General features: G+C 27.0%; 2 protein-coding genes and 1 long non-coding RNA gene across 4 annotated transcripts; 2 read left to right on the top strand and 1 right to left on the bottom strand.

The window, feature by feature from the left end:
- The first annotated feature begins 2,403 nt into the window (after window positions 1-2,403).
- On the top strand, window positions 2,404-4,145 carry LOC8266236 (probable O-methyltransferase 3). The gene is made up of 2 exons (XM_048376310.1): window positions 2,404-3,280; window positions 3,660-4,145. Exons 1-2 carry the CDS (start codon window positions 2,513-2,515, stop codon window positions 3,960-3,962), a joined length of 1,071 nt encoding a protein of 356 aa, XP_048232267.1. The 5' UTR covers window positions 2,404-2,512; the 3' UTR covers window positions 3,963-4,145.
- A 2,688-nt stretch (window positions 4,146-6,833) lies between these two features.
- LOC8269101 (trans-resveratrol di-O-methyltransferase-like) lies at window positions 6,834-7,849 on the top strand. Its single transcript, XM_048376533.1, has one exon. The coding sequence runs from the start codon at window positions 6,834-6,836 to the stop codon at window positions 7,434-7,436; it is 603 nt and encodes a 200-aa protein (XP_048232490.1). The 3' UTR covers window positions 7,437-7,849.
- Window positions 7,850-21,208: 13,359 nt separating this feature from the next.
- Window positions 21,209-24,362, bottom strand: LOC125370729. 2 transcript variants are annotated; one of them, XR_007216820.1, is made up of 4 exons: window positions 23,885-24,334; window positions 23,696-23,771; window positions 23,382-23,456; window positions 21,209-21,601 (listed from the first exon to the last, which is right to left on the bottom strand). It is a non-coding gene; the product is annotated as an uncharacterized LOC125370729 (long non-coding RNA). The 2 variants fall into 2 exon arrangements; XR_007216819.1 differs by having other exon boundaries at window positions 23,382-23,771; window positions 23,885-24,362.
- Between the last annotated feature and the right edge of the window lie 984 nt (window positions 24,363-25,346).

Below are 25,346 nucleotides of genomic sequence, written 5' to 3' on the forward strand. Positions count from 1 at the left end.
TCAATTAAAAACTGATTAGAGTTCGGAAACATTACTTTTCCCTTTGCGTGGAATGAGCTGAGTGGTTCGGTTTTTTTATAGCCGATAGTTGATAATTGATGAATTACATAATATATAAAATAAAATTTTTAGATATAAAATAAATAAAATAATCACATACTAATATAAATAAAGTATGAGTAGTTATATATAAAAAAAATGATAATAAAAAATTTAAATGCAAGATTAATAAAAAAGTTAAGAAATCTAGATAAAATATTTTTTTAAAATATTTTATTTTAAGAGAAAAAATAACAAAATTAAGAGAAAAAGGAATAATTTATAAAAATAATTCATATAAATCAAGAGAAATATCTTAAAAAAAAAAGCCATGTAAAAAAATATACTCAAAATTTTATTTATATATATTGTTACATTTTAAAATATAGATTTATTTAGAAAAGAAAAAAGAAGAGATCATAATTTTGGATAAATATGCTTATTATTAAGCCAAATAAGTTTTTATCTTAGGAATATCCCATCTTGCAATAAAAGAAGTGTGATGAAGACATGTTCTAAATACTTACGAAATGCATTATTTATTGGCCAAATGAATCAGCCTCAAATGCTCATATAAATGCTTTATGTCATGTGTAACAGTGATAATAATAATAATAGAACAAATAGCAGCAAGGGGACTAAAAACATCATTTTCACTTACATGTCGGACCACATTCACGTTTATCTGCTACTGTTACTTCTGCGTCTCATTTTTGTATATTTTATTGCTTCCTCCACTCTTTCTTTTTTTATACAGTAATATTTATCCTTTTTAACATTTATATATACTATGAAAAGAATTACTTTTGCTGATGGAACGATAATATATCTCTTTTAATTTAACTAAGATACTAACTTTTAATATATGGTTATATTAAAATTATTAAATTAGTATTTTATCACCTATAAAAATTTTATCTGACAATATTTTAAATTAATTTTAGATATATATTATATATACCATGATAGAAAAAGATTATCTCTGCTGATAAAAAAAATGGTAAATTGTCTCTTTCAATTATTTGAATATTTGCCCACTCCCATCTGCACAAGAAATAGCACTAATGAAGAACCAAGTTATATATTTTACTCTAACAGCTTTCAATCTTAAACACGTTTAATTCGAAGTTAAAAATGAGAAAAAAAATCGGAAATGAGATTGGAAGCTTTTTATAAATTCTTTAATTTAGTGTGAAATAAGAATTAAATTCTATTCACCATTAGTATCAATAATAATATTTAATTATTATATACAATTTATAATATTTAATATTTTAGCTAAATTTAGACTAGAATCAATACTCTTTTACTAATTGAGTATGACTTAGATTATTTAGAATATATTATAATATAGGAAAAAAATAAAAATTGAGTCACGCGGTATATGCGATATCATATAAGAATTGATCCGCTAAAAAAAAGTTTAAGAGTCTCCATTGGATACATTATAAATTTTCATTAATATACAAGCAATTTATATTAATATATTACAATCTTGCTTTAAGTAAATTTAATGTTGAAGATATTTATAATTTTTAAATTTCATTTATTTTCATTATACAAATAGTAATAAATCCAATCATAACGTTTCTTTTGTAGTTTCTCATTTTCTTTATTAAAAATTCATATTTTGGTTCACCAAAGTCACTTTTAGATTGGTAATATTTTTTTATTTAATTCAATAAATCAATATTAGTATTTTTTAAAAATATTTTATGATTTTCCGTTATAAAATGTTAAATTCTAATTTTATAAAAGTCTTATAGTCCTTAGTCACAGAGGGATTGAGTTCTCCCTCTGTAGGAGTGGTGAAGAAAAAAAAGATATTCAATATAACGCTCAAATAATCGAGCTCGTCAAAAGACGGGCATAAAATTAATATATGACTTAGTGCCACCGAATTAAACGTTCTTTCCACATAATTATAATCTACTATTTCGTCAATAAAATTGATAATTATCGAAAATAAAATTTTTTATACGTATTTCTTCATGTTTAATATTTTTTATCTTTTATATTAAAATAAATTTATTAATTTCATTAATAGAATATATATATTATTTCTTCTAAAAAATCTAATAAAAAATAATAGCAACAATCAGCATAATAATTAGGTATATGACTAAATAAAATAATTATTTTTTGATAAAATTGAAAATAATTACTCAGCTACATTTTAGGGTGGCACAATAGAAAAAATTTAAGAGGGCAAAAGCATATAATAATATTTATTAAAGGAACTAACTTGAAAAAAAAAACTATAATGAAAAATTAAAAGTTCTAAAAAACTAGGGGTGGCCATGGCTACCCCTAGTCTACGCTTCCCTTCGCTCCTAATTACACCTATAATTCATCTATAAATTGGTGGGCTGTAACGTCTTGCATGAGCAAATTTTCTCCCCTTTCTATGTGTTCTTAATTGCATCTATTTGTTTGAAACCATAAACACCATCTCATCAAGAAAGGCATAAAGATGGCTGATGCAAAGCATGCTGCAGTTGAGCTGCTTCAAGCTCAAGCACATATATGGAATCATATGTTCAACTTCATAAACTCAATGTCCCTTAAATCTGCAATTCAGCTAGGCATCCCTGATGCCATCCATAGCCATGGTAGACCCATCTCCCTTTCTCAGCTCATTGCTGCCTTACCTGTCCACCCAGCCAAAGCCCGATGTATCCCTCGCCTAATGCGCATTTTGGTTCATTCTGGTTTCTTTGCTAATGCAAAGATCAAAGGAAACGATGAAGAAGAAGGGTTTGTTCTTACCAGTGCATCTAAACTCCTTCTTAAGGACGACCCTTTGAGCGTTACCCCGTTCTTGCTAGCCATGCTTGACCCCATTCTAACAGAACCATGGCACTATGTGAGCACTTGGTTTCAGAATGATGATGCTACTCCATTTGATACTGCTCATGGAATGGCGTTTTGGGAGTATGCCGGCAATGAACCAAAGCTCAACAATTTTTTTAATGAAGCTATGGCTAGTGATGCAAGGCTGGTCATGAGAGTGTTGATTGATGAGTACAAGGGAGTGTTTGAAGGGTTGAATTCGTTAGTTGATGTTGGAGGTGGCACAGGAACTATGGCTGCAGCCATAGCTAAAGCATTTCCTCAGTTGGATTGCATTGTATTTGATCTTCCACATGTAGTGGCTGGTCTGCAAAGCAGTGCGAACTTGAAATATGTTGGAGGCAACATGTTTGAGGGGGTTCCTCCTGCAGATGCAATTTTACTCAAGGTACATTAAATAACTACAATTTATATATCTCTTTCTTCTTTTTTCTAATTTAAATAAGGATGCATGTCATTCAGTTTATAATAATTAAAAAAATTATACGAATTTCAATTTATAAAATTAGACAAATTTAATAGTTTTGATATGTTAACTTTTATGAATAAAGAATTTGAAAGTGACCTTTTACTTTAATTACTAAATTAATATCATCTATCTTAAATAAAGAAAAATTCATAGGTCAAATGGGCTAAACGAGAACTCTACTCTTAAAATTATTAATGAGCTGTGACTTTATATTATTGTAGTACTTCTTTTCAATTAGTGGGCTGTAAGTTTAAACTCCAATTAACATACTTTGATTTTTATCATTGATGGAAAGTAGTGGATTATGCATGATTGGAGCGACGAAGAATGCTTAAAGATACTTCAGCGAAGTAAAGAAGCAATTAAAGGCAAAAAAGGAGGAAAACTGATTATTATTGATATGGTGTCGGAGAACCAACAAGTAATTGATGATCAATATGTTGAAACACAACTTTTCTTTGATATGCTGATGATGGCATTACAAACTGGTAAGGAGAGAAACAACAAAGAATGGGGCAAACTCTTTTTAGATGCTGGTTTCAGTAACTATAAGATAACTCCAATATTAGGTTTAAGATCTGTTATTGAAGTTTATCTTTAAATATATAATATATTTTCGTTATATTAATTTGATTTCAATCGGACTTCGAGCTTGTGATCTTTCAACACTTCTATAGTTATATTAGTGACTACTTGTATTGGTATGTTTACGATACTATGTTAAGAATACATGTTGATATTAATAAAGCAGAAACTGTGGGTTGATTACCCTTGTTTAAGTCAATCAATTAGACATTTCCATTACTACCGAAAGGGCTACCAAATTTTGTGGCTGCATTGGATGGTCTCTATGATCCACGTCTCACCAAATTTATCTGCTTTAATAAAAACTATTGTTATAAAAAAGTCTATAGTATGAAAACAATTCACTTTCTTCTAATCTAAGAGGATGTATAAAAATAAAGTATCGAGTTTAAGTTTTAAATATGCAATTGTGTTAAGACTCTTGAAATAATATGTTACTACCTATAAGGATCATATGCTCGATATGCTCTAAATCAATTCTAAATATATTTTTATAAAAAATAACTTTTTTCTTCTATTAAACTAGCAACCAGACGATATAATTTATAGGGTGGGATTAATATATGCGACCCCTTAAATTATTATAAGACATAGTAAAAGATTACCCTTTAATAGGGTGTATAAAAATATTATGTCACCTTTAACTTCAAAATCAAAATATGCTCATTCCTTAATTTCCAATCTTTCTCTTTTAACTATTTCTTTTGTAAAAAAAAAAAAAAAAACTGAGAAACTTGTTATATACATCAAATTTATTTTTTCATGAGAAATAAATTTATATTGATAGTTTTCTTTTTCTTTAAATCTCAGTGCTTCTGTTCTTAATTATTGGAGCAATTTCATTCTTCTTCATCAATTCCATTTCGTATTTATATTTTTTATAAGAATTTTCATAGCGCACCATTTTTTGAAAATTCTTTTTCCGGTCAAAAGAAATTCTTACAATTTCTTTTTCAAAATATTTTGTTTATACGATTTTTTTTTTGTCATAATTTGATTAGAAAAAAAATACCAAAATTATATCTATAAGATACTGAAAGATATTTTTTTAAGAATTTGCATATCTGTAATATATCTTAAATATAGTACCGGCTCAAGACATAGGCTACTGAGACCAATCCATAAGGCCGCCCAATAAAACAGCGAGCCTCTAAAAATCAGAGGTTTCGATTTTTTAATATATAAATAATTATTAATTTTGTAAACTTCTGATATTATTAAAATTCTAAATAAATTTGATGTATAATGTAATAATTAACATTAATAATCTACTTAGTAACTCGTTAAAGGATTTTAAATTAAAAATAAATAAATATTAATTATATTATATATCTAAGTTAAAATTGCTTAATAATGATAATTTAAGAAAATTGTATTCTTTCTAAAACATGACATGCTTCCTAATAATGATAATCTATATTTATTTTATAGAATTAAAAATTATAAAAAATAATTATAAATAAAAAATAAAAACATCCGTTACAATATTAAATTTTATAAATAAAGATATATTATTTTTTAAATGCACAGATAACTTATAAATTCTATTAATCATTCTCATTCCGGTAGCTTTAGAGAAAAAATTTCCAAAATTAAAATTAATAAATCTTATTTGCATTCAACTATGTTACACAAAAGGTAAATAATTTAGTTGTATTATCAATTAAAAAAGATATACTTTTTAAATTTGAATATAAAAATTTAATTAGTGATTTTGCAACTCAAAAAATTAAAAAAAAATTGATAATTTCTAAAATTTATTTATATTAATAAAGTCACAAATTAAATATTATCTAAGGCCATAGAGGATGTTGAGCCGACCCTACTTAAAAATAAAGAATAATCAAAAGAATCTTGAAAATTTGTTTATAACTAGACTATGGGAAAAAAAAGTAAAACCTTAGCCGCCTCTCCTATTTTTCTCTCTTTTTTTTTATTCTTAGCAAAATTTCATTTTTTAGCCCTCCGCCGGTTACTTTTAGATTTGCAGCGGTTTTTTTTTATTATTAATTAGTTATAATAAATAAATATTAATATTTTTAAGAAGCTTTATGATTTTTCATTATAGAAGCTTTGAGTTCTCATTTTATAGAAATTTTATGCTCATCCATTATAGTGATTTTGAGTTCTCCCTCTATGGGAATGGTGAATAGAAAAAAAAAATTAAATCTGACATTCAAATAATCAGGCTCGTTAAAATACATCAATAAAGCGATATATGACTTAGTGCCACCGAGTTGAACGTTCTTCCTACAGAATTGTAATTTAGCGCTCCTTCAACATGATTGATGATTGTTATATGTAGCTTTCTTTACTTGTATTTCTTGATGTTTGATGTTTATTTTTATCTTTTATATCAAGATGTACTTATTAATCCTTATTAATGGAATATACATATTTCTTCTAAATAAAAAAAGTAACTAGATTATGGAATGTTAACATGAGGTTTTTTTTTTGCTACTAAGAAGAAAGCTCCATAGTTTACTATAATTTACACAAATATTATACGTTAAATAAAATAAGTATTAATTCATGTTGCAATATTGTAGTTACCGTCTAATAAATAAGATGGTAATAATATTCAATAACAATAGGAATCTTTGTAATAAGATAATCTATTTATCAAAAAAAAAAAAAAAACCAATAAGTATCTTTATATGGCGATACAAATCAAAATATTGAGTTTTCAGAAACTAATATATGAACTGATAAATGGACTCATGGGATAAGCTTGATGAGTTTCTTGGCAAATAAAAATAAAAATATTTTCATCATCGGAGGTTGAATTCTCGAAACTTCAAAAAAAGCATCTTACGTAAATACAAAGTTTAATAAGCATTATATTATTATCCTTTCACCTATATATTGGTGCATTCTATGGCCTTGTATGATCAAAGTTGTTGATAATTCTATATATATATATTTGAGAACACAAACACCATCTGATCAAGAAATTCTAAAGATGGCTGATGGAAAGCATGATGCTCACGAGTTGCTTCAAGCTCAAGCACATATATGGAATCATATATTCAACTTCATAAACTCAATGTCTCTTAAATCTGCAATTCAGCTAGGCATCCCTGATGCCATCCATAGCCATAGCAGACCCATCTTCTCCCAGCTCATTGCCGCCTTACCTGTCCACCCAGCCAAAGCCCGATGTATCCCTCGCCTAATGCGCATTTTGATTCATTCTGGTTTCTTTGCTAAAGCAAAGATCGAAGAAAACGATGAAGAAGAAGGGTATGTTCTTACCAATGCATCTAAACTCCTCCTTAAGGAAAACCATTCGAGTGCTGCACCGTTCTTGCTATCCATGCTTGACCCAATTTTAACAGAACCATGGCATTATGTGAGCACTTGGTTTCAAAATGATGATGCTACTCCATTTCATACTGCTCATGAAATGAGGTTTTGGGAGTATGCTGGCAATGAACCAAAGGTCACCAATTCTTTTAATAAAGCTATGGCTAGTGATTTTTATTATTGATAAAAAAAAAAACAATGGATTATGCATATGACTGGAGCGATGAGGAATGGTTAGAGATACTTAAGCGAAGTAAAGAAGCAATCAAAGGCAAGAAAGGAGGAAAACCGATTATTATTAATATGGTTTTGGAGAACAGACAAGTAATTGATTATGAGTATATTGAAACACAACATTTAATTAATGTGTTAATGATGGCGGTGCAAATTGGTAAGGAGAGGAACAGCAAAGAATGGGGCAAACTCTTTCTTAGATGCTGGTTTCAGTGACTATAAGATAATTCCTGTATGGGGTTTAAGGTCTGTCATTGAACTTTATCCTTAAATATATAATGTATTCTCGTCGTATTAATTTGGTTTCAGTCAAACTTTGAGCTTGTGATTTTTCAACACTTTTATGGTTGGATTAGTGATTAATTGCATTTGTATGTTTATGAGTGCATCTTAATATTAATAAAACAAAAGCTATGGACTGATTACCCTTGTTTAATTCAATCAATTAGACATTTCCATAACTACCAAAAGGGCTACAAAATTTATTTGGCTGGATTGGGTGGATCCTACATATGATAATCTGACTTTACATTGGAAAAAAAATTGGTTGAAAATGATGTCAACTGCTATCTACTTCTTACCAAATTTAGCTGCTTTAATGAAAACTATTTTTATAAAGAAGCTAAATAGTACAAAAAAAAATCACAATTTTTTATTTAAGAGAACGTAGATGAGATAGTAAGAGTTTTTTTTAGTTTAACTAAAATTTTCGAATTCAAACCCTAAATATGCAATTACTTTAAAAGTCTTGAGATAATATTTTACCATCTGTAAAACTCTTTCCGGCAAACTCTAGATACATGTACACTAAAAAAATATATTTTTTTTCTATTAAAATAGCAACCAGACAGCATAATTTGTAGGCTGAGACTTCTACAATTCTTATCATTTAACATCAATTATAAGCTTTGTGGAACTTCTATAATTCTAAACCCTTATTTGTGAGAATTATAAACATTATGGCACTTTTATAATTTTTATTATCAAGATATTTAAGTAAACTTTTTTTATGTTGGCAAAGAAATTAGTCTAAAAAAATTAATTTCTTTTCTTATAATTGTGAGAATTTAATTTCTTAATCTTAATAAAATTAATATAATAGTGTTACTTTTAAAAATATTATATTATAAAAATAAAAATAAAAAATATAAACTAAAATATAATTTTCTTTTCATTTTTTTTACTAACATGGAGATTTGATTTCAAAATTATTTTAAGAAACTAAATAAAAATAATTATCAACTAAAAATTAATTACTTTTGATAAATAATAATTGTAATAAATATAATTAGATAACATAAACATATAAAGCTTAATATTGATAGTGAGTTATTAATAAATACAGTGAAAGAATTTAAATATTTTATAATCTTATATAATTAAATTTATTTAAAATATAATATATATTAAAATACATAACCCATTATGTAATATTATATATATATATATAGGGTATAGCCTCCCCTAGCTTTCCAAAATCTTTTTTAGGTTCATGTAGTTTTTATAATTGTTGTTTTAGCCCCTCTGAAAATATTATATTTTTCTTTATAATTCCTTTGTTTACATTCTTTGTAATAGGGATAACATTTTATTTATCCCCTAGCTTTTAAAATCTTTTTAGGTTCATGTATTTTTTTCATAATTGTTGTTTTACCCCTCTAAAAATATTAGATTTTTCTTTATAATTCTTTTTTTTATATATATTCTTTGTAATAGGGATAACATTTTATTTATTCCGTGAAACAATCCGCCACTATATATATCCGTACTTTAAGTAAATCCTTTTACACTTAAAGAAAAGCTCTTCACGGGAGTTAAAGCACCTTACCGGTCAATTGCTCAATTTAATTTTTTCGTTAATCTTTTTATAATTGATGTTATTTACTTGCAATTGTAAATTAAAAGATGAGCTTCAAACGCTTACCTAGTCTATATTTATGTGTTTAATTTATAAGATTCGTAATATACAAATAAAATCATTTAAATTTATATATAAAAAATAAAATATTATACAATCAACCAAAAAGCGAAGAATGAAAATAAACTTACTCTTTCAGAAAATTAATTAAAATTTAATTGATGATAAAAAAGATATAAAGACAGTTGAAATGTGAAGAGAGCAAGTGATGGAAGAGGGAAGAAATAGAATAAAATTGGAAACGAAGGACTGAACACGTCTAAATTTGAAGGCCATAATTGTGTCCCCTCAAACAAAAAGTAATTCTTGCCCCTTCACATCAAAGGTTGAGCCACCAGCTACATGAAAAATCATGCATACCAAACAAGCATTACGCATGCTGCACTCAAATCTGATGATCCAATAATTACTACACATAAAAAGAGAAAAAGCTGATTATTATTGATATGGTTTTGGAGAACCAACAAGTAATTCATTATCAGATTCAATTTAAATCTTAATCTAGTAAGTATATATAATAAGTCATTGATTCAACTTATGGATTAACCACTAGATTATATATATATATATATATATATATATATATAATATACATGCAAAAACCTATTTAAAATATTTTTACTTCAATTATTATTAATATAATTTATATAATGCTAACTAATTTTTATAAATAAAACAAATATCACAATTTATAATTACTGATTATGAGCTTTTACTAAATATTAAGTTAAAATTATATAAAATTGGCTCATGTTTTTTTTTTTTTTTTGAAGGTTTAGCGGAAGGAAGAAAAAGAAAAGGATAAGATTAGAAATTAAAAAATTTATCCTCACAAATAGAGATGACAATATATATATATATGCTATCAATGATATTTACTGTATACATTAATTATTCATGTAGATGTGGCTCAACTTGAACCAACGATAGGAAAACAAAGATGACTAAACATGAAAGTGATCGTAAAGGGCTGTGGCATAAACCTTTTGATGTGAAGGGGCAACAAACAGGAGTGGGTTAATGCCCTCTTTATTTGTGGGGTTGTATCATACCCATAAAACAATATATTTATATTTATCATACCCATAAAATATTATACAATCTCCCAAAAGATGGAGAGTATAATAACAACCTAATTTGTTTGGAGAATAATTAATATTTGAATAATAAAAAGATTCTCACGACTTCAACAAATATAAATATAGTTGAGATGCTATTAATCAATTATTTTTAGTTATGCTACAAAAATTTAATATGTTTTTAATAGAATATACTAAAATAAAATATCTATGCTGATAAATAAAAGATAGAAATGTTTAATATTTTAGCTTCAATATTTTTTTTAAGATTTTTAATCTTATATTGTAATACTTTAATAGTAAATTAGTCACTATTAAATAAAAAATAGAATTTATTTTCAGGCAAAATAAAATAGGAGAGAAAGAATGTAAGAGGAAATAGGTTTTAAACTTTTAAATTAAAAAGAATAAAATATCTATAGTAAAAAAATTGTAATAATCTAAATTCACTAATAACAAAGTTAAATTCAAAATATTTTAAAACTTTTATCTGTATAAAATATATAAATCCATAAAACAGTACAATTCAAATTGTTTAATATATAAAAAATAATATTAATCATTCATTTATATTATATCTATATGCTACAGAATCTGCAATAAAAACCAGCACTCGTATAACTCCTGGAACTTTATCTGGAGAGTTCCAGTTTTTAACAGAATTCAAGGATAGCAGAAGCAAGGCTCCATAATAGAAAAAATAGGGAGAATTACCTTTATATCCAGGCTGAAACTCAATATTTCACATTTATAAAAAAAACTTAGTATTTTTCGTAAATTGATCAATCTTTCGTAAATTATTAAATTTCACAAAAGTAATAATATTATATATATATATTTTTTAAGTAGTAAGACTTATCAGGTAGCTAGTCACTTTTAAATTTAAAATTAAAGAGATAAAATTTAAAAATTTACAAATCAATGGTCTTCAAACCGAAGTAAAATTACTTTGCTTTAAACAAAGTAATAATAGAAGCCACTGTAATAAACAATTAGTAAATTTTAATTATTTTCTTATTATTTTTTATGTTAGTTTTTTATTGAATTATTATTCATGGTAAATGCTGACATGAAAAATATGATTCACAGTATGATTTATGTAATAAGATGTGCAAAGGATATTGCTAAGACGTTTAACAAACTTCGAATTTAAACTGCAGGACCAAAGCCTATAGCATATCGCAGATAATTTTAGATTACAGATAATTGACATCCGAATGGAGGATTCATATTAACTTTGGAAGATGTAATTCTATTAAGGCTAAATTATGGGCTAAGGACAAGATCCAACATTTCATATAAAATTATTCCTAAAAGTTGATTTCAGCAGAATGACGGAATAAAAGAGTTAATTGTCAGATTGTATTAACAAACTAAATTCAAACTTGTCAATACTCGGCTCGTTAGCTTGTGAGCTAACTCGTTTATAGACTTATAAGCTTATTCGTGAGCTAACTCATTAATGAATTTGTGTTTAAACTCATAAGAGATATATAATGTTTTTATTTTAATATATATATATATATATATATATATATATTAATGTGTAAAAATATATTTGTTTTTATTATATAGTATAATTAACTTCTATTAAGCATTTAATGTTCAAAATCAATCAATTCAACATAATAATAAAATAAATTATATTGTTAAATAAATCAATAAAATTAAAAAATTTAAGTTAAAATTAATAAATAAGTTCTAAATAAATTCTAATGAGTCAAGCTCAAAAAAATTTGAGAGGAAAAGAAAAGGAAAATCCGTATAATATAGTCCATATTTATGAGTTTAACTTATAAAATTCTGTAATCTATAAATATAATTATTTTAAATTCATATAAAAATAAAATATTATATAATCTCCCAAAAAATGGAGAGTATAATAACAACCTAATTTGTTTGGAGAATAATTAACATTTGAATAATAAAAAGATTATCACGACCTCAACAAATATAAATATAGTTGAGATGCTGTTAATCAATTCTTTTAGTTATGCTACAAAAGTTTAATATTTGTTTAATAGAATATACTAAAATAAAATATCTATGCTGATAAATAAAAGATAAAAATATTTAATATCTTAGCTTCAATATTTCTTTTAAGATTTTTAATTTTATATTGTAATACTCTAATAGTAAATTAGTCACTACTAAATAAAAAATAGAATTTATTTTCAGAGAAAAAAATGATAGGAGAGAAAGAATGTAAGAGGAAATAGGTTGTAAACTTTTAAATTAAGAAGAATAGAATATTAATAGTAAAAAAATTATAATAATCTAAAATCACTAATAACAAAATTAAATTCAAAATACTTTAAAATTTTTATGTGTACAAAATATATAAATCCACACAACAGTACAATTTAAATTAATTTAATATATAAAAGATAATATTAATCATTCATTTATATTAATACAATGAATATAAAAACTACAAATCATCACTATGTTTATTTGTCAAAATTAACATATGTCAAAAATCTTTTTTTTCTTTTCAATGTTTCAGCCTTTTTGCATATATTTTAGACTACTTACTAGTTGCACGGATTGTTGTGATTATCTTTTAATTTAATATTCAGAATTAGTCTAAATAATTTAGAAAGTGTCGTATAAAATCTTTATAAATAGTAAAATATTATTTTAAAAATTTTAACGCATTTCCATACTTAAACTCAAATTCAAGGTTTTTATTAAATTCGAAAAAACTCTATTTTATCATTTACACACTTTTAAATATTGACATTTTTATTTCAATTATAAATATCTTTTGATTTGAAAAACTCGAATTCAACATCTTAATTATTTACAAATTCATAATCTTGAATTTAATTAATGATATATAAATACATATAACAAATAATTTTTCTCTCCATCTCCCTTCTTTCTTTTTCTTCTATTCCAAATGAAAGAAAAATCACTTCCAATTTTTATTTTCTACCTTTATTCAATTTGTCCAATACTTTTCCACCACATATTTAGAGAATGAGGCTGGAGATGAAGAGTCCCCATCACCATCAACATAACATCGAGCCCAAGAAAAGAGGATCAATGATAGCTGATGATTCATAAATAATCATATTTACAATAATCCAATCAATCAGAAAGCATAAAAATCATTTTCAAAACCATCTTCTTTCTTTCTTGCTTTCTTTTCTTTTCCTTTTTGTTTCTTTTTCAGATACAAAATTCAAAACAATCCAATCAGATTCTCTCTTTCCGTCAGAATGTGGTTTATATATTATAATAGGGATATTTTTTTATGATAATAATTTTACTAATTCTTTTTAATTGAGAAAACAAACTATCCAAACCATTACACTTTACCCATTTAACCTAAAAAAAAAAAACCCCAACTAGCCCAATTACATTGTCTCAAGAGAAAACAACAAACAAAAGTAAAAATAAATACAATAGATCTATATGCTACAGAATCTGTAAATTGTCCGATAAAACCAGCACTTATATAACTCCTGGAACTTTATCTGGATAGTTCCAGTTTTTAACACAATTCGAGGATAGCAGAAGCAAGGATCCATAATAAAAAAAATTTCAAATTCCGCAATTTTGATTTGCAACCATACCATGCTTCAAATGGAGTCTTTTTCAAACAAATTTTGACGGCAATCTGTTTAGCAAAAAAACTGTCGTATTTGCAGCCTCTGCCTGAAACTTTTTTGGAAGATCTCTGTCATGAAGCAAATATCTCATCATCTCCATTATTGTTCTATTTTTGTGCTCCACAATAATTGGTGTTCAATGCCTGCATCTTCATAAAACTTACTGAGTTTTTTAGATGTATATTCAGTTCCATTATCTGACCTTATCATCTGCATTTTTTCTTCCACTTTGAGTTTCCACCCAAGTTTTAAACTTGTAAAAGATGTCAAGAACCTCAGCTTTATATTTCATGAAGTAAATCCAACATATTCTCGTATAATCATCAATGAAAGCAATATAGTACTTACTGTCGTTCAAAGATGGTATTTTCTATGGTCCTCCTACATCTGTATGCACCAATTACAACTTGTTTATTGCTCTCCAAGATTTTCTTTTTGGAAAGGGCACCTTTGTTTGTTTGCTGTATTGACAAGCTGCACATGTAAGTAATTCTTCTTCTAATTCAGGGAGCCCTTGCACAAGATTATTTTTTTTCATGTAAAGCAAGGCATCATGATGAAAATGCCCCATCCTTTTATACCAAAGCATTGTATTGCTTTCAACCTTGTGCACTATAGCTTGCTCCTCCTCTATCAAATTCAAAGCAAAGCTTTTGCCTTGCATTTGAATGCTAAACAATTCTTTGCCATCTGAATCTTTAATCATGCAACTTTTGTCTTTAAAGAGAACTTTGTAGCGTTTCTCTAGTAATTGACCAACACTCAGCAGATTTAGATCAATTTCAAGAACATATAGAACATCAAGGATTAGTTTCAAACCTGTGCAGCCTTTAATTGCCACAGCTCCTCTGCCTTTTACACTTATTTTTTTTTTTGCTCCATTTCTAATTTTAACTTTGGTGATGTAGGTTGTATTGAGATTTATAAATAAATCTTGATCATAAGTCATGTGGTTTGTACAACCACTGTTAATTAGTCAACTTTCTATTGAGCTTGAAGTGGCGAAGTAAGATACTACGAAAAGTTCTTCTTCGTCGACTTGTTCAATAGCAGCTTTTGCTTTCCTTGTTGTTGTGAAGACTTACAATCTTCTCCACATATCCTAATTGTCCATACTTGTTGCATTTTACATCTGGCCTCCATCAACATTTCATCTGTAAATGATTGGTTTTCTTATAATAAGGACATGATGAAAAGTTTTTAGAGGTTTTATTATTGCTGCTGTTGTTGTGGTTGTAACTCCCTGACTTGTTATTCTTCTTTTTCTTATTCTTACCACTATCATTGTTCTGGATTTGGCTAGCAAAGCTCCTTCAAGAGTATCTTTTTGTCTCATGAGCATTCTTTGTTCCTGAGCCTGTAGTGCAGTCAATAATTCTACCAAGGTGATGCTTGATGGGTATCTTGTGTTTTCTAGGAAAGTGATTATAACTTCAAATTTTCTAGGAATTGTTACAAGAAATTTTTTAATAATTCTAAAATTGGAGAAAACAGTACCAAGGAGTCTTACTTTATTGGCTATAGTTAGAAGCTTGTCTGCATAATCTTTTATAGTTTCCGACTCTTTCATCATTTCCATCTCAAATTCTCGAACCAAATTCAACACTTGCATTCCTTTTATCTTCTCACTTCCTTAATGCTCTTGCTTTAAAAAATTCCAAATTTCTTTAGCTTTTTTCATTGTCATTATTCTGTTGAAAATAATAGATGAAATAGCTGTAAACAAAATTGATCGGGCTTTGGATCTTTTTAGCTTCTTATCTTTATGATTTTTCATCTGAGCAATCGTTGTGTTTTTTTCATAATCTTCTTCAACAGCTTCCCATAAATCATGAGCATCAAGATATGCTTCCATCTTAACAGTCCACATCTGATAATTCATTCCATCTAAGTAGAATAGCAGTGAAAGAAATTTCTGATTCCATTATGCTTGTGTGTAGGTTACTTGGTGGTTGTATGTGGTTGAGGGTTTCATGTTTTTATTTTGTGAATTTTATAGAACCTTTAAGATTAATGCTCTGACACCAATTTGACGTAAAATTTAGAATATGATATATGAGATGAAAGGAATATATATTATTAATCATTAAATTCATTTATTTATACAGATGAAGGAACAATTAACTTGCAGAAAATCTACTACAATAAAGCATATACTATTTTCCTATAAAATTACATTATGAACAGGTCATAGTCCAATTAATGCTTGATTTATTCAAATAACTTGTAACAGCATTTAGAATCATTTAGTTTAACAATTTTCCTTTGATTCCAAATTGTGAGCCTTTTTTGTAGTGTAATAATAATAATAAATAATAATTGTCCAGAAAGTCTGAATTGAAAAAGCTTAAGGTAATTGGTAAATAAATTTAATCCTCATTTAAAAAAAATTCAAAGTCTCCACCCATAAACAATAATATAGCTCAAAGAGAATTAAAAATAATAAAAGAAAATTCACCACCTAATATATGTATTTTCTTGTTTAACAAACATAAATGCAGAAAATATCGGATAGGGTCATACGTCTTTGTACTGCAATGAGTTCAAGTTCAAGTTGAATGAAGCCCCTGTTCTCATTTTAGTTTTTCTTGCACCCATTCCATAAGCACAATCCATGAATTTGATAAGTAATTTTCAATTTCACCTTTAATAGTTAAAATTACTTAGTTAAAAGTTATACAATTGATATATCTGTTTATTAAAATTACCATAAGGAATAACTATTGGCATGTGCAAGACGCTTGTGCCAAGAACTAAAATTTGATAAAAACGCAGACTTTGGTGCAGGAGGAGGCAAATTCATCCTTGCTCGGGCTGCTGAGCAGCAAATCCTTCGTGCGGATATCCTTAATTTCAAAACGAAACGAAAAATTCAATACAAACATGATTAGCTTTAGTAAAGCCAGAAATAGAGAGCAAATTTGTTTGTAATTTTGGAACATCATAATATTATGTAAATAAAAAGAATTATTGGCAACATGAAAAACCGAAATTCCGATAGTAGTAATTGGAAAAGTTTTACCATTGCCAAAGATAACTCCATCATTGCCTGGATAAATAACATAATTTTGAAGATTTTTAGAATTTGGAGTGAAGTGATGAGAGGCGCCAAAGTCTAAAATCCAGGGTTGATGGTTCGGCTGAGGAGGCATGGATAAAGTTGATTGATGGACGAGGTGTTGGTAGAAGAGGAGGAAGAGCCTGTCGATTTACTCTTGGTGATGAGCAAGTACGACTAATATGACCAATACCATTACAATTAAAGCAAGTCAATGATGATGAATATTGAGAAGTTGAGGAATAATTCAATGAAGACATCAAAGAGGGAGCAAATATAGTTTGATAATAAGAATTATAAGAGGAGTAACCAATATTATAATTGGGCCTAAAGTGCCCATGTCCTCTACCCCTAGAATTGTGTCCACTGTGACCATGAAAAGAACAAGGAGCAGATCGACTAAAGGATGTAACTTGACCAGAAAACGCAGACGGCTAAAAGGAATGAGCCTGCAATTTTTCAGCTAGCAGGCTGGTTTCCTCACTTAACAACAAGCCATAGAAGTCATCAAATCCCACACTATCAAAACGATTTTCCAAAGAGCGAATGAAGGGTCTATAATCAGATTCGAGACCATTAATTAATACCTGAACAAGATCATCTTCTTGTAGAGGACTTCCAAGAGAAGCCAGAGTATCAAACATGGACTTCCATGTTGAATATATTGAGAAACATATTCAATAGATTCTTTATGCAACTTATAGATAATACTTTTAATAGTGTGAACCTGTGCCTTAGAACTGGAGGCATAGGCCGTAGATAATTTCTTCCAGTCTTCCCGAGCAATAGTAGAGCCAATAATTTTGAGGCATAAACTGTTCTGATATAGAACCAATGATCCAACTAAGAACCATTTGATCACAACGAAACCAATTAATGTAAGCTGGATTGGCAGCACCGTCAATGGTGATTAGGGGTGCTTGAGCGCCTTCAGTAATATGAAAAGCCAAAGCATAGGTGTCTAAGAGAGGCTCAAGTTGTGCCTTCCATAGCAAATAATTAGTGGCATTAAGTGTAATGGGAATATGATTGGTGATATTCGGTGAAAGAGCATTAAGAGAAGGAATAGAAATAGATACAAGAGAGGAAGATGATAAATTCATTGTAAAATAAAAGGAAAAGAAAAGAAGAGAAAAATCTGAAAAAAATAAATAAAAAGAGAATCGAAAAAGATTTTGCTATTAAGCCTCCAGCTCTGATACCATATTAATGTTATCAGAAAATATTAAACTTGATTTGTACGTATTGTTTACAGCCTATTTATATAACCAGCAGTATGCGTGATTTTCAAGTATTGCAATATCCTAAATACAATAGAAGAATTAACCTAATTATAATAGGAAAGTAATATACAACTATACATTAGCTATTATAGGAATGAAATCCTTATCAAATACATGTGCTAATTTTTTTCTTTAAATATAAAGGCTGCTTTACATTATACAAACATTATTTTTTCTTGTACCCTATCCCATCTCTTTATTTTCTTACTACATTATTATTATACTGTACAAAACTATAGATAAAACAATAAAACATTACATAAATCTTATATCAATAAATTTCATGCATTTTGGACCCAAGACCATAACACATTGTATACTTGCTTACCCGTTTGCGGATTCATGGCTTTATAAAGTCTCATAAATTTCTCCATCTTTCTCAATCCTTCTGACTTTGTAATAGCAAAGCTACTATTCCTGTAACGGCCTTTCTTTCTCCCACTTGCTAGTTTATTCACCAAGAACATCTTCAAATTCATAGATATGAAAATGGATCTTCATCATCTTCGTCATAGAAAACAAATAAATAATAGAGATGAACAACAGAAAAATTAAGTTAGACGTTAGTATGGATAAATTGGAAATAAAGATGGGAGTAAATTACTATGTCGGTATTAAAAGTTTGGATTATGTATTTAAGTGGTTCTAGTTACTTACTTTTCTTTCTTTTAATATTAGTATTTATATTTATGTTTCTGTTTTAATTAAGAACACCTATAACTATTTTCTAGTCTATTTTTACTGACGTTACCATGAAAATAAAATATTCATAATTAATTTACCATATATGAATAATATAACTATCTAATAATTTAAGTACATATAGTCTATTTTCAAATATATATATATGCAGTTTAAAAAAAATATAAAAGTGGATTCACATGTTTAATAAGATAAACTATTAATAAGTTTATATTGCTAATATTGCAAATCAATTAGAAATATTTATTTTCAATTGCCGAGTTAGTAAAAATAGATTAACAAAATAGTAAATATTCTAAATTAAAATAGAAATAGAAATATTATTATAAAAAAAAACTTAAAATACTAATATTAATTAAATATTAAATTCAAAAGTTTGGCAGAGACGGAACAATTTACCCCTTAGTATCCAAAAATTAAAGTAAGTGTTAGTTATTATATAGTCCTTAGTGCCTAGTCTAGACATCCAAAGTCCAAAGTAATAGTTCAGAATATTTAAACCTTTAAATTCCAAATTAATAGTTCAGAATGGTCAAATGTCCAAACCCAACAGTGATGGTTTAGGAATGATCAAATATTCGTACTCCAAACTCTAAGTTTATAATAATCAGATATCCATACTCCAATTACTTTCTTATGATTTCTTGAGAAACCCTTTACCCAATTAAACAAGAGGGATGGATTACTCTTTTCTCTGTGAATTCTTTACAGTTCATCTTCTACAACACTTAGTTAATTTTACATTATTTTTTCAAGGATCAAAGAAGCTTTTTAGGACGTGGAAAGTGATGTTCAATCTTCTTCATCCCTTGAATAATTTTTAAATTTTGAGGGAGCTTTAATTTTTTATTTTATATTTTTTATGTCTTTTTATTTAATTACAATGACTGTTGGATTAAATATGTAATCTGGTCCATAAGTGTTTCGTTTGCCTTTTTATTTATGTATGAACTTTTTATATTATAAATTTAATGAATGATTTCTTTACCTTCATACTTGTATTAGTTTTACCTATTATTATTGATTGACAATCATATTAATTTAATAGTAAAATTTGTTATGAAAATCTAAATAAATTGTCTATTGACTTTAAGCAGGGGTCAAATTATCCTTTTAGCCTTTTACCGACTTATAAGAGAGAAAAAGGCATAAAAAAAAGGTCAATGGCATTTTGATCCTATTAAATTTGAAGCCTCTTTATCTCGAATTCATTTGCAAAATCCGAATGGGATCTAAATATAGCTAATTGTATGTAACTAGCAACGTTAAATTAAATCTAAATTATTATAAAGATGTTAATAAATTTATAAGTTTTATAATATTTATTTATATAAAATATATTCTAATTAATTTATTTATTTTTAATTTTTATAAAAACTAATAAACTGTAAATTATATAATAGAAAATAGCCATTAATTTTAACATAATATAAATAAAGTAATAGTTATAAGCTCAGCTCTTTCGTAATAGGAGTTTATTTAATATTTTAAGCAGTACATGGTGTTTTAATATAAAATGCAGTTTAATGGTATATGAATTGTTGAATCTGATTTTTTTTCAAAATAAAAAACAAAGTAAAAGATTGATGTTGTAGAAAGTATAAAACATTTGTGATTATTTTTTTTACAACAAATTGGCCATTTATTAATAATGCTATTTGATATGCTGTTTTTCAAATCATCTCAAATTTTGATTTCATTTAGTTAGATTCTTTTGATTAAATAAATACCAATTGTTATTTTATGCTTATATGAGTCTTAATAAAAATTTTGACGCGCAACTTCATAACACTAGACATAAATAAAAGAGATTCATAATTACTCGAGAATTGGAGCTAGGTAAACCTCGATGAAGAAACTTTAGTCCTAATATAATAGTAATCTTCAACTCATTGAAGCTAACTAAAAGAATTTGACGGAGCAAATATTAAATTTTTTTTACCTAATTTAAATGTATATCCTTATCTAGTTGAACTTTTTCTTAATATTTTATATCTAATTTGATGGTAATCACCATCGGATTATTTGAAAAAAAATTGTAATAACTCATTTAAGTAAAAATCAATTAAATAAATTATAATTGCTTTTATTTATATTTTTATAGGTATTTAATTATTCATTACATCAATTATTGTTTAGGAATAAAAATAGGTACATAGAGATTTTGATATTCTTAAGGATAAACCTCAATGATTGACCTTAAGCCTAGAACAGGGACATCAAAAGAAGAGCTTAGCCCACTCTTTCTGGGTCCTCTCCTAACTGAAGACAAGGACCATCATTTCAAGATCATAGAGCTGTATGGTCTCAGTTGATTGCTTAATCCAATCTTTATTTTCCATCACTGTGTCTATGATTATCACCTTTCGGACCTCTCCTCATTGTTACTTGTCATGGCGTCTTTGTATTTCTTGAGTAACTTCAGGCAATCTTCGTCCCCCAGTACCCGAAATATCATCTGCATGTTTTTTCATTCCACTTTCTATTTCAGTCATAAGATGTATTCATTCCAAAGATCAAATAAAAAAAAGTGGGAACTCATTGAGTTTTTCTGGTAGCTTCACAATATTATAAACTATTTTTTTTACTGTAGCTTCAGCGAAATAATTTTTTTTTTTAAAAAAAAAATTGATAAAATCTAATTTGCATTCCACAGTCGCAAGATATATTAAGTAATTTAGCTATATTATCATTAATTTCTAAAACGTTAATTAGTGGTTTTTCATCTTAAAAGATAAAAAATATCTTAGAAATTTTCTATAGTATATTTATATTATAGAGTGCCACAAATTTAATCTTATTTAGAACCACAGATAGTGTTAAACAGATCCTGAAATTCTGGTGTAAATTCAAAGCTTAGTTGATTTCTTAAGAATATTTGCATGTTGAACATGTGAGAACAACTTGACATTCAGTGTTTGTAATATTTCAGAGTGAGTTAAAAGCTTAAGAATATTTGCATGTTGAACATGTGAGAACAACTTGACATTCAGTGTTTGTAATATTTCAGAGTAAGTTAAAAGTGTCGTTGTAATATTGACATGTTCATATTATGTATATATATAATTAAGACGTTTTAGTGATTTATTGTTATTGTTTTATATACATAATATGTAAAAATATGTGTTTATTACTTCATTTTATCTTTATTGTCTATTTTTAGGTGATATTAGTAAAAAAAAAAAGAAAATATGAGCCAAAAATACATAAATGGGCTTTAATTGAATTGCGCTGTAAAATGCTCGGAATAAAGATAAATGAACTATCAGTATTACCAGCCTAGCCGAATTTATGAAGGCCCACAAATGGGGAATTAATTAGTTATGATGTAAATAAGGATAATTACATTTTAAGTTGTTTATTTTGTTTAGGATAACTAAGAGATAATATAACAGTGTTTTGTTTAGAGAAGGACTTTGAAAAAGAAATCTCTATAAGAAGTAAAGATAAATTAAACAAAGAAGATTGATTATTTTCTCTCTGCGAATTCTCTACAGTTCATCTTCTACGCCATTTAATTAGTTTTACATTATTTTTTCAAGGATCAAAGAAGATTTTTAGGACGTGGAGAGTGAAGATCAATCTTCTTCGTCACTTGAAGAATTTCTAAATTTTGAAGAAGCTTTAATTTTCTATTTATATTTCTTATGTCTTTCTATTTAATTACAATGACCGTTGGATTAAATATATCAGACTAAATTTCATAAGTATTTAGTTTGTCTTTTTACTTATGTATGAACTTTATATATTATAAATTTAATGAATGATTTTTTTACCTTTATACTTGTATTAGTTTCACCTATTATTGTTGATTGACCATCATATCAATTTAATAGTAATATTTGTTATGAAAATTTTTTGGTTAAAAATAGTGATTTAGGAAAAAAGACAGATCACCATTTCATTCATTAGATTTGGACTTAAAGAAAAATAAAAGGTACTAAGTATAAGGTAGATTAATACTATTTTATTATATAGTTTATACTAATCATTTATCTACATATTTATTTTACGGTTTGTTTAATTTCTTTTATAAATTTTAAAACTATTTTCAAACATTCGCTTAAAGTGTTTAGATTTACTTTAAGTATTTTTGTGTAATGGTTAGTCTTTATAGTATATTTGCTCAACAGATTTTTATGAAATCGACCTCGTAGTCAACTTTTTTATACTAACATTCGGTTTATATCCTTGCGAGTATTGATATATCAAATATAACATGTACATTCAGTAATTACCCTCTAAGTGTCGGTGACGAGAATCAAATTCAGGGACAATTAAAGATTGAAGAGCTCATCCACCGCCTGCATTAACTTTGGAAATACCTTTGCTTATATTCCATACATTGTACTAACTAATCTAGCAAAAGTCTGCCAGCCCAAAAATCTCGGATCCCTTTAAGAACACAGCATCTCAACAATTAATTCACAAGAATATAAATAAAGCGCATCTGACATAAGTTTTCATCAAAATTAAGCTTCAGGTGTCGATGTCATAACTAACTACTACAGAGAGATGCAACACAAAGAAAAAGAATAGAGAGTAAGCTTACTCTTGTAGTCGGTCCATGTGCCATGTGCGAGCAACCGGAGCACATCAAGGTACACGGAATTGTCAACTCCTTCAAGCTGCAAAGAACCATAATTAATTCTGAATCCAAATTCATAAATAGCATAAATTGGGAAATTACGGGACATGAATCAAATTACTGAAAAAACCGGAAAGTGGACATGATGCTGACCTCAGCAACAGTAGGTACGGCGAGAATCTCGGAGAAGGCGAAGAGTGAAGGGTGAGAAGTGGCTTCAACGATAACGGGCCCAAGAGCTGAGCCTTTAAGAGCTTATGCTATTTTAACGAAGTGATCGATTAGCTCTGCTTGTTTTTGTTCGATGTCCATCTTCAATAATTACACGCCAAAAAAAGAAAACAAGCAGTAAACGAATTGAAGTGGTTAATGAAAAATTAAGGACTCAGGACTCAAAGGGTAACAAATTTCACAGAGGAATTTAGGGATTAGATAGTGTGAATTGAGAAAGTAAAGATTTTAGGGTTTAGGTTACTTTCAAATGTGTGATTCGGCAAGTCACGGTAATAGGAGGACGCTGTCCGGTGGACACCGCCTGGTTTGCTATTTCTGCAGCTATTTATGACGTGTTGTATGTTTCTGCTTTTTCTGTAAATATATATTATAGGAAAAGGTATTAAAGAAAATAAGAAGCGTATGCATTTTTTTTCTATTATTTTTAGGATTTGTATTTTTCTAATTTTTTTATTAATATTGTTAATATTTTATAATTTTATATTATAAAATATAAAATTCAAAGATTCAGGAGGAAACGTTAAATTTGAAATGAATAAGGATTGAAATTAATAATTTACCATATTCATTATAAATTATAGATTAATTAATTAAAATTATAAATTATAAATTCAGTTAACATCCATTCATTAGAAAAGTAAATAATTATTTCAAAAATTATAGTACATTTATAATTTTAATATAATAGATATTCGAATAGTTATTTTTACAATTTTTGATGTCTTGGAGTATTTTCAATGATACATGAGATTATATAAGTTTCAACACATTAAATCTACATATACTCGGCTTCGTAGGAATGGACCTGTGTCTCTAATTCATTATCAACCAAACACACAATACATGTGTGAATATTCTTTTTAAAAAAATATAAAGGCTACTTTACACTATACAAAGTGTACCATCTCTTTATTTGCTTACTATATTATTATTATTATAGTAAGAAAAATACTAACATATTACTAAAAGATAAATTTTAAGTATATTTCATATTTAGTTTTTATTACAGTATAAAATTTATCTTTTAGTAATATGTTAGTATTTTTATAGTGAAATATTATATATTCTAATATAAAATTTTACATATATATGAAACTTTATTAATGTTTCATATTTTTCATAAGAATATTACATTTAATTATATTTAATGTATGTTTATATTTTATCTATTTAGTTTTAGTTCACAAATATTTAAATTTAAATTATTTTTATTATTACATAATTATATTTTAATTTCTAAAATTTAGTAAAAATAATGAAACATTAAAATTAATAATTTTATTTTCATAAGTATAAAGTACAAAACACAAGTATAGTTCATAAGTAAAAACTGAAAACATCAATCATAAAACTATAAATTCGTAAGTAATGACAGGTTCAT

Source organism: Ricinus communis, chromosome 7, assembly GCF_019578655.1.
Source record: "Ricinus communis isolate WT05 ecotype wild-type chromosome 7, ASM1957865v1, whole genome shotgun sequence".
In the NCBI taxonomy this organism is placed as follows: domain Eukaryota; kingdom Viridiplantae; phylum Streptophyta; class Magnoliopsida; order Malpighiales; family Euphorbiaceae; genus Ricinus; species Ricinus communis.

Excerpts from the sequence above, each read along its gene's own strand:
- LOC8266236 (XM_048376310.1), top strand. The coding sequence starts at position 2,513 with ATGGCTGATGCAAAGCATGCTGCAGTTGAGCTGCTTCAAGCTCAAGCA. Across the intron at positions 3,281-3,659 it reads CAGATGCAATTTTACTCAAG|TGGATTATGCATGATTGGAG; the intron begins GTACATTAAATA and ends GATGGAAAGTAG.
- LOC8269101 (XM_048376533.1), top strand. The coding sequence starts at position 6,834 with ATGATCAAAGTTGTTGATAATTCTATATATATATATTTGAGAACACAA.